Source organism: Zea mays, chromosome 9 (genome assembly GCF_902167145.1).
Source record: "Zea mays cultivar B73 chromosome 9, Zm-B73-REFERENCE-NAM-5.0, whole genome shotgun sequence".
Classification (NCBI taxonomy): Eukaryota; Viridiplantae; Streptophyta; class Magnoliopsida; order Poales; family Poaceae; genus Zea; species Zea mays.
Window position 1 is genome coordinate 66,433,038 of NC_050104.1, and position 10,907 is coordinate 66,443,944.

Here is a 10,907-nt window from a genome sequence, read left to right on the forward strand (position 1 = left end):
AGCAAGTAATGAACCATAAATAAATGAAGGATTAGAATAAAACACAATTTTCAGCAAGGTATAATATATAGTAGAACATAGATGTGGTCGATATTGTGACACCCCAGGTGTTTAATTCATATTATGACGAAAGTTTTCTCCCTAACTCGAATCGTCAGTGGAAATTTCTATTTCTTGATCACGTTTATCTCCATTTATCAAGTTACTTGTGAAGGTTTCACCGATTTCTGATTTTATTCGATCTCTAGAAAGGCCAAATTTAGAGTCTGTTAAAACTTTTATTCTCAACACGAATGCAAACTCGAAAAATCATTCTCGAATTATAAATCTCATCTTAAGCTCTTTAAATCAAACTCTCGACAACTGTTATTTGATATGAGCCCGATTCTAATTCCTCGAACCTCGATCGATGTCCGACTATTGTAATCCGAGTCCGTACTCTAAAACGGAATACTCAGTATGTCGTCCTCTAATTAATTCTTACCCGACTCGGCCAAATACCTTGTGTCTGAACCGAATTAAAAAAAACCTCGTATCGACAACGATTTTAAATTATCACGATTCGCCTTCTCCGACTACGAATCCGAAACCAATCGGTCTCAATTCATTTTGTTCCTAATTGGGTGCGAGGAATTATTTTTTTTCCGAGCGACGCTAAACAAATCAAATTCTTAGTACGGATAATCCGTCGTTCTGTCCGACCGAGCACCAGCTCGCTCTGTTTTTAAACAGACGACTTCCGCGAGAGCATTTTTATTCCGAGAAATATTTTAGCGCAGCCCGATTAAGTGTTTTGGGTTGAATCCAGTCCAGCCCGTTTGGCCCATTTAAAACCCTAGCCATTCCTTGTCTATAAATATGAGGCCTCCCCTTGCAAGTTGGAGAAAATTACCACTCCCTACCCCTAGCCGCCATCGGCCATCTCCCCCACGCCACCCTCTTCTTCCCCACGAAGCAAGCAGGGAGCACAGCCAACGTCATCTCCCTCCCATGGTCGGCCTCCCTTCTTCCCCATGGAAGCCGGCTCCCTCTCCCTGCTCCCTCCCTAGCCGAGCACCTCCAGCATCCATGGCCGAGCTTCCCTTTTCCACTGCTGTTCCCTTGCGCGCAGAGGCTTCTCCATGGGCGCGGGTACCTCTGCTCCAACCATGGCGCCTCCCTCTGCTGTCCACGGCGAGCAGCCCAGCAGCCGAGCGCCTTCCCTGCTCCACGGGCGCGAGCTCCACCCCCTGCAATTGACGCCGCGCGAGCTCACCCCATGGGCGCGTCCCCTGCTCCACGGCAACCAGCATGGAGCTTGGTTTCTTCTCCCATGGCGCCCTCCTCTTTTCCTTCGCTGTTCCAGATTGGCATCAGGGCAGTGCGCGCTAAGCTCTCCCAACCATGGACAGCACCCTCCCTCAGATCCCTGCATCCCCTAGCTGAGCGCCCCTGCTGTGTCCCCCCTGCGTGCAACGCTCACCTCCCTGCTTGCGTGCTGCTGCGCAGTGCCCATTGGCGCTTGCTAGGTGTTCGACAAAATGCGCAGCAAGTTGCGCGATGCAGCAGCCCTCCCGTTCGATCTCCACTCCCCTCGTCGCGTGTCGTCGCTCTCGTGCTCGCTGCGCAGCCCCATCCGCGACGCTGTAAGTCCTCGGTGAGATTCCTCGCTGCCCTTGCTGCTATTATATTTTTTTGTGCTCGGTAAAAAAAATGTTGAACTGTTGTGTGTGTCTAATCGCAGCTAGTGGTAGACGCCGCGCTTCACGCCTTGCCCGTTCGACGAAATGCCGAGCCATGTGGACAGCCCATGCGTTTAGTCACGACTCATTCAGGTTGATTGATTTATAGTTTATAATACATATGCTTTGGTTGATATCGGGCAGTGCATGTATATATGTGGATGTGTGTAATATGTTTTGGCTATACACGTTGGTAGGATCGCATTTGCGATTAGAGAACAAGAGGTTGTTGATGTGTGCGATTTGTAGTTTGTCTAATTACGTTTTGGTCGATGTGGTGTATAGTGGTGTTTGACTAGATGTGGGTATAAAATGTTTTGATTTTATGCCGTGGCAAGGTCGCATTCACGTTTTGGTAAACACGTGTGTCATGCTTGTTTTATGTGATGAGTAAGTTTGGAAATACATGTGATGTCAGGATTGAATTAGTACGTATGTGCGTGTGTGCCGTGGTGTATTATGGTAGTGGTGGCGTAAGATATTTGTTGAGGCGTGCGGGTATATGCCGTAATATGGTTATACTTGCGACGAGAAAAGATGTATGTATTGTGTAACGCGGCGTTTAGGTTGCTGTTGTATAATCGTGCGAAGGACACGCTCGATGGTCATGTGACTAAAGAGTGTTGTAGTGGCAAAGCGAGAAGTAAGTTTAATGTTTTTAAACGATTAGTTGATAGCATCTATCAACATCGTCATGATTTTTGTTGTATGGCGGATCGATGCCTTGTCGTCGTAGTCTCGGGGAATTTTCGGAAATGTGCTGGTGCTTTACTGATGGGGTTGAATGTCCTTGTGATGTATTTGAATAAATGCGTGTCGTACGAGTATCCGAAAATGGTGAAAGTTGGTGTATGTTGGTAATTAAAAAAATAGTCACGACGTTAGCCAATAGCCAAGCTTATGCCGAAATTTAAAATATGGGCAATTTAAGTTGAAATTATGCTTATCTAGGCGTGTGGATTAATAATAATTGGAAGAACAGTCGTTCAAATTGGTCAGTCCAATTAAGAATGATTTTGCATGTGAGGTGAGGTGGTGACGTGCCAAAGTAGTCACTGCTTCCCTATATTTATAAGTCGAGTCAATACCCATTATGTGTTCATTAAATTTCACGTCGCACATAGTGTATGGTTGTATTCGTGACAAGGAGGTGTAGGTTTTACTCAATTAGAAGTTTGGTTAATGTGGCTAGGAAATTTGTTTTGGCTTGGGTAATGAAGTGGTGACGTGACCAAGTAGCCCCCCGGTTATGAGTCGGGTCTAGATGTGTTATGCCTTCGCCGTGATACCCATCACAGATGTTATGAAAAATGAAATAGACGCATCATATGATTTAGTGGTGCTGGTATTGTGATCTATGTACATTATATATGTGTGATAAATGTTGGGCTTGAGGATTATCTTTTGGGCGAGGAAGGTGTAATAGAGTTATATGTGTAAAATGATTAAGCTAGTAATACAAAATGACACGGATAAAAATTAGTAAGTCTACTTGTTGGTCCTAATTTGATTAATTTAACTCTAACAAAGGGTAAAGCGTTAGAATAATTCAAGTCTCTAGAACGCGGCAATTTTTGAAGTAAATAGAAGCTGAATTTTATTAATTGCTGTTTTGGGCTGCACGCGCTGTTTTTGTCGTGCTGTATGTTTGATGAACTAAATTGTATTTTCAGTAGATATGTGCTATAGAAAAGTGGTAGATAACTTTATTATCTTACTGGTGTTAAAATTTGACAGACATAAGTCTGATCGTTTAGGAGTTATGCTTTTTACAAATTCAGTAACTGAATCTGTCCAAATTCTGTACAGATTTCAGAAACTGCAATGTTTGCTTAAGTTATTGTTAGATTCAGTCCTTGTCGATTATAAGAAAGTTGTAGATGCTTTTCTTATCTTGCTTGTGTTAAAATTTCATAACCATAGGCCTGATAGTTTAGGAGTTATGAATTTTACAGACTGGTTGTTGTGTTCTGTCCATCGTCAGAATAGATTTCGAAAACTGTGTTGTTTGATTTAGTTAAACATTGAATCACTTCTTGGTGATTATAAAAGTTATGTAGTGCTTTTGCCAAGCTTTCCAAAAAGTCTTGGATCACTATTTTTGGTGGTCTGAAGCTTAAGTTATGAATGTTTCAAATATGAAGACTGAATCTGTCCAGTTCTGGACAGCAAAGTCTTTTAGTGATGTTTACCCTTAGTTAAATATTGAATCACCTTGATATGTTTATAAATGATATGTAGACAATCTTATTACCTTTCCAGAAAGTCTAGGATCAATTTGTTTGGATGTCTGAATCTTTAGTTGTGAATTTTTGAAGCTGCAAGTCTGAATCTGTCCAAATCTGGACAGAGCTGCTGTGATTGCACGTTTTGACCTTGCTAAGTGTTAAATCATGTTGTGATGACAATACCAAAGTTGTATAGTACTTTTTAAGCTTTCTAGAAAGTCCTAGTTTGCTAATTTTGGATTAATATTTGAAAAGTTATGATTAAAACAAGTAACTGCTGTGTTGCTGTCCCAAAATTCTGCAAGTGCCCATTTGATGATTGAGTTCACCCTTTTGGCTAAAAATGCTTGGTTAGCACTTAATTAATATAGACTTGCCATGACTAAGCTTAATAATGCATGTGTGTCATGTTTTATATGTTTCTTCTCTAGTTGATTGTGATATAGGAGTCTATCGACATTGATGCATAGGTCCTCTATTAAACTTGTGTTGGGATGCTTTTTGTGTGCTTAATAGAAGAACTAATAAAAAGCCATAGCTAATTAAATAAATGCTCATACTTGTGATGTCATGTTTGTGTTGGTTAATTATAGGTAGTAATCGTCGTCCTTCCAGTGGTATTGATGTGGTGCGCTCGATGAAGTGTAGATAGCTAATGCTAGCATGTGGTTGTTTACGGTGTCTTAAAAATCAAGTGTCTAGCTCGTTGTCGTGTGTCTTTATATATCTTGTGATAACTTTTCATTATATTCATACATATGCATCTTGCATCTCATATAGGACCGACAGATGATGATCGAGCAACTGATGTGGTGCCAACCACAAGATGCAGTTGGTGGACGACCTGAAGAATGGACTTAACCAGTGGATGCTCATCGAGCGAGTACCCACCCCAACAAACACTATCTAAGTGTTAAATTAAAGGCAAGCCCCGGTTTTATGCATAACCTATTTATTATGCTATTTTACTACACTTAATGATTGTAGGATTGAATGTGCACTTAAGTGTAGGAGTTGTTTGAAACCCTAGTTGCATAATCTCAGGAATCCTTTTGTGATGGATACTAGTATGCTAGGTCGAGTAGCTGCTTTACTAATCAAGGATCTCAGTAGAAGTCGAGTGATTTTTCTAGCACTCTCGCGAGGTCAGGAAATTGCTTGTATCCAATTTATATCGGAATGATGATGGTCTGTTGACAACGGTCCATGGGGATGCGTTGTCTACAAGACGGAAATTGGAATAAGGATTAAGGTGTGGTACCGTGAGTCAAGCGTTTGAACGTATTAAACATATGCCGAGAAATATGGTAAATCGGTAAGCCTAGTACCTGAGTGAACCTGACAGTGGACTTTACCCCTCACGCGACCTGAGACGTGGTCTCCCATTTCGGTTATGGTGGGTACAAGTGCGATCACTGCACGACGGCAGTCGGGGTCAGTGAGGCATTGTACGCCAAGGCGGTGAGCCCTGATCTGCTGACGGGGAATCGATGGGGATGGTTGATGTGTGTGGGGATGGAGTGCCTCGCCACGTCGTGTGTTTAGGTTTACCTTGCAAGGATAAAAACTCGATTCGAATCGTCTGCTTCTCGCAGCTAATGAGACTGCTTGATCCATGCTGCTACATTGAGTAATAAGTGAAAATGAGGTGACTGGCAAAAGATGTTGATTGATAAAATGTTTGATACCATGTATGATTAGCTAGGTACACATCTAGTTTAAAAGGGATCATACTAAAACTTGAAAAGCTAAAACTTGATTTTAGACTCAGCTAGTGCTTTTGGCAAACCAAACCCCTCAGCCAAACAGCTGCATGTCTAGAGGTAGAGGAGTAGACTCCTCACACCGGGTAAGTCTAGCTGAGTATTAGTATACTCAGCCTTGCTTGTGGCACAATTTTTGCAGGTACTCCTTAGAATGATTGGTTGCTGGTGTGACTTGGCCTCCATCCCCGCCACTGGGATTGATGGTCGAGTGGGTTATTGCTTCCGCAGGAGAGGACCAGGAGGAGTAGCGTGGCAGGCTTCGCCATGTTACTCGGATTTCTCCGTTAGTTATTTCCGCTGCATCAAAATTTATGGTTATTATTTCTGAAACTCCAATAATGTAATCACTAATGATACTTATTAAATTTGTGGTATTATGTTTTATTGTATTTCTCTGTGCCTCACCTTCGAGTGAGCTAGTGGTATTCGATCCTGGTAAGTGGCTTTATCGGACTAGATCCGAGGGACTGACGGGTTATTCATGTTTAAGTGTGTTGCTGCCCTTAAGGGTGCGACTTGGGCACTTAAGCTAGAATAATTCGGGCGGTTCCGCCACAGCTGGTATCGGAGCGAATACCATTACAGAGAAGTCAATAAGTCATGAATATCAACTTTTTAAAAGTAAAACTTGCTTAGAAACCAATGTTGGATAGATCGTCAGGATGATAAGTTAGACCTAGGACGTGAAGCCTTAGGATATAGATGGGTAGCTAGGTGGCTAGTTATTTAGGCCATAAAGGCTACTACTATTAATAAGGATGTTGTAGAAGCATAAAAAAAATTAGTTAGGTCTGAGAAGACGATTAGAATGAGCATGCATCATGATTGTCGCATTATAATTGTCTCTTGTGCACCAACATGTTTGTCTCACCCTTATTCCAATAATAAGAAATTGTGAATAATGTGATGTATTGCCACCTCATGAACTATAAGAAATGCCTTACCTCATGTCAGATTGGTAAGTCTTGTTAGGTCGTGTTATGTGTTTCTCTTGTCTTGCTAGCTAGGTGGTATTGTAAATGTTCAACCCTTTTTGCAAAAAAAATTTGCTTGTTTTGTTCGTAAAAGACCCCCCCTTCTCCAAACAACCTTGAGTTAGCAAGTGAAACCAAAAAAAATCAATCAAATCCCATGATGTGTTGGTGTTTTATAGCCTTTGTGTGTTGCACTATTGGTGATGCACCTGCACAACTTGTAAACCCCCATTACTTGACTGCTAGACCAACCCAAGTCTCCTTGTGCACTTGTTGTGTCAAAAAAAAATTTGTTGGTGTCTAGTTGCGCAAACCCTATCAAGGCCATGTTTCTTTCCATAAATCCTTGCCCCTAAAACTTCATAGCATTTCTGTTGATCATCCTAGGTGATCCTGTTTGCCTACCTCTCCTTTTGTCTAGATTTGGTAATCCTTTTTTCTTGTGAATCATGTTGGCTCTATCATCCGAATCTCGGGATTCCCTATTGATCCTGCCCTATTATCTAGATATCTGCTATAACCCATTCTCAAGTATCAGATGTTGATCTTGCCTAAATCTCTCATTTCTGGTCATTCTCATACCCCCTTCTCTAAGGATCATGACGATGTTTTATCGATTTTATCTCTAAGCAGTGTATCCATTTGGTTCAATGGATTATGTTGTTGACTGTAGTTCTCTCATATCTCTAAAAGCTTATTAGTCTCGATCTCATGGTTGGTTCCTCCTCATATTAAATATCGTATCAATCTTTGGCTAATAATCCCCATGATGATCAAGAAATAGTTCTCAGAGTGAAGAAAATTCTCATGTGATGCTCTTTTTGCCAGCAATCTCTACTTCAATTCTGGTCACATTCTTATTTTTCTGAGCCATACTCTCATGGGCTCCAACTATCAGTGCTATGTGAATTTCTTATTGGTTGTGTTTGGTAATGATGTCATGACTAACGACTGATGGTGCCACGACGAAACCGAGAGCCTACTATGGTGCACACATGGTTGAGCTGCTCGGCACGCGCTGGTGTCATGGTTAATAGGTGTGATCCATTACGAGGCTATACCGATGTGCTATCTTTTGTGGACACTCTCTCAGAATGATCGCTGCATTTTGTCCCGATATGTCGCGATATTCTATCCAAATCTATCTTCAGTATCTTGTTAGATACCCTCTCATGAATTTGCATCTATCTTCAGCCTGGGAGTTACATGCTTCTCCACCCTTAAAGATCCTCATTCGAATCTCGGGATGAGATTCTTTTAAGGGGGGAAGGCTGTGACACCCTAGGTGTTTAATTCATATTATGTCGAAAGTTTTCTCCCTAACTCGAATCGTCAATGGAAATTTCTATTTCTCGATCACGTTTATCTCCATTTATCAAGTTACTTGTGAAGGTTTCACCGATTTCTGATTTTATTCGATCTCTAGAAAGGCCGAATTTAGAGCCTGTTAAAACTTTTATTCTCAACACGAATGCAAACTCGAAAAATCATTCTCGAATTATAGATCTCATCTTAAGCTCTTTAAATCAAACTCTCGACAACTGTTGTTTGATATGAGCCCGAGTCTAATTCCTCGAACCTCGATCGATGTCCGACTATTGTAATCCGAGTCCGTACTCTCAAACGGAATACTCAGTATGTCGTCCTCTAATTAATTCTTACCCGACTCGGCCAAATACCTTGTGTCTGAACCGAATTAAAAAAAACCTCGTATCGACAACGATTTTAAATTATCACGATTCGCCTTCTCCGACTACGAATCCGAAACCAATCGGTCTCAATTCATTTTGTTCCTAATTGGGTGCGAGGAATTATTTTTTTTCCGAGCGACACTAAACAAATCAAATTCTTAGTACGGATAATCCGTCGTTCTGTCCGACCGAGCACCAGCTCGCTCTGTTTTTACACTAACGACTTCCGCGAGAGCATTTTTATTCCGAGAAATATTTTAGCGCAGCCCGATTAAGTGTTTTGGGCTGAATCCAGTCCAGCCCGTTTGGCCCATTTAAAACCCTAGCCATTCCTTGTCTATAAATATGAGGCCTCCCCTTGCAAGTTGGAGAAAATTACCACTCCCTACCCCTAGCCGCCATCAGCCATTTCCCCCACACCACCCTCTTCTTCCCCACGAAGCAAGCAGGGAGCACAGCCAACGTCATCTCCCTCCCATGGTCGGCCTCCCTTCTTCCCCATGGAAGCTGGCTCCCTCTCCCTGCTCCCTCCCTAGCCGAGCACCTCCAGCATCCATGGCCGAGCTTCCTTTTTCCCCTGCTGTTCCCCTGCGCAGAGGCTTCTCCATGGGCGCGGGTACCTCTGCTCCAACCATGGCGCCTCCCTCTGCTGTCCACGGCGAGCAGCCCAGCAGCCGAGCACCTTCACTGCTCCACGGGCACGAGCTCCACCCCCTGCACTGGACGCCGCACGAGCTCACCCCATGGGCGCGTCCCCTGCTCCACGGCAACCAGCATGGAGCTTGGTTTCTTCTCCCATGGCGCCCTCCTCTTTTCCTTCGTTGTTCCAAATTGGCATCAGGGCAGTGCGCGCTATGCTCTCCTAACCATGGACAGCACCCTCCCTCGGATCCCTGCATCCCCTAGCTGAGCGCCCCTGCTGTGTTCCCCCTGCGTGCAACGCTCACCTCCCTGCTTGCGTGCTGCTGCGCAGTGCCCATTGGCGCTTGCTAGGTGTTCGACAAAATGCGCAGCAAGTCGCGCGCTGCAGCAACCCTCCCGTTCGATCTCCACTCCCCTCGTCGCGTGTCGTCGCTCTCGTGCTCGCTGCGCAGCCCCATCCGCGACGCCGTAAGTCCTCGGTGAGATTTCTCGCTGCCCTTGCTGCTATTATATTTTTTTGTGCTCGGTAAAAAAATGTTGAACTGTTGCGTGTGTCTAATCGCAGCTAGTGGTCGATGCCGCGCTTCACGCCTGGCCCGTTCGACGAAATGCCGAGCCATGTGGACAGCCCATGCGTCTAGTCACAACTCATTCAGATTGATTGATTTATAGTTTATAATACATATGCTTTGGTTGATGTCGGGCAGTGCATGTATATATGTGGATGTGTGTAATATGTTTTGGCTATACACATTGGTAGGATCGCATTTGCGATTAGAGAACAAGAGGTTGTTGATGTGTGCGATTTGTAGTTTGTCTAATTACGTTTTGGTCGATGTGGTGTATAGTGGTGTTTGACTAGATGTGGGTATAAAATGTTTTGATTTTATGCCGTGGCAAGGTCGCATTCACATTTTGGTAAACATGTGTGTCATGCTTGTTTTATGTGATGAGTAAGTTTCGAAATACATGTGATGTCAGGATTGAATTAGTACACGTATGTGCGTGTGTGCCGTGGTGTATTATGGTAGTGGTGGCGTAAGATATTTGTTGAGGCGTGCGGGTATATGTCGTAATATGGTTATACTTGCGACGAGAAAAGATGTATGTATTGTGTAACGCGGCGTTTAGGTTGCTGTTGTATAATCGTGCGAAGGACACGCTCGATGGTCATGTGACTAAAGAGTGTTGTCGGGGACCATAATTAGGGGTACCCTCAGGACGCCTAATTCTCAGCTGGTAACCCCCATCAGCATAAAGCTGCAGAGGCCTGATGGGTGCGATTAAGTCAGGGATCAGTCCATACGAGCGACTCGATCACGCCTCGCCCGAGCTAAGCCTCGGGCAAGGGCAGCCGACCCCGAGGGATTTCCGTCTCGCCCGAGGCCCCCTTTAACGGCGGACACATCTCCGGCTCGCCCGAGGCCTTGCCTTCGCTAAGAAGCAACCCTGACTAAATCGCCGCACCAACCGACCGAGTCGCAGGAGCATTTAACGCAAAGGTGGCCTGACACCTTTATCCTGACGCGCGCGCGCGCCCCCCGGCAGAGCCGAAGTGACCGCCGTCACTTCGCCGCTCCACTGACCGGTCTGACAGAAGGACAGCGCCGCCTGCGCCACTCCGACTGCGGTGCCACTTGACAGAGTGAGACTGACAGGCAGTCAGGCCTTGCCAAAGGCGCCATAGGAAACTCCGCTCCGCCCGACCCAGGGCTCGGACTCGGGCTAAGCCCCGAAAGACGGCGAACTCCGCTCCGCCCGACCCAGGGCTCGGACTCGGGCTAAGCCCCGGAAGACGGCGAACTCCGCTCCGCCCGACCCAGGGCTCGGACTCGGGCTAAGCCCCGGAAGACGGCGAACTCCGCTCCGCCCGACCCAGGGCTCG

General features: G+C 44.7%; 1 protein-coding gene across 1 annotated transcript; it reads left to right on the forward strand.

Annotated features, from left to right (window-relative positions):
• The first annotated feature begins 910 nt into the window (after positions 1-910).
• Positions 911-4,883, forward strand: LOC103638510 (uncharacterized). The gene is made up of 3 exons (XM_020544334.2): positions 911-1,636; positions 1,724-1,814; positions 4,730-4,883. The coding sequence occupies exons 1-3, from the start codon at positions 1,259-1,261 to the stop codon at positions 4,795-4,797; spliced, it is 537 nt and encodes a 178-aa protein (XP_020399923.1). The 5' UTR covers positions 911-1,258; the 3' UTR covers positions 4,798-4,883.
• The last annotated feature ends 6,024 nt before the right edge of the window (positions 4,884-10,907 follow it).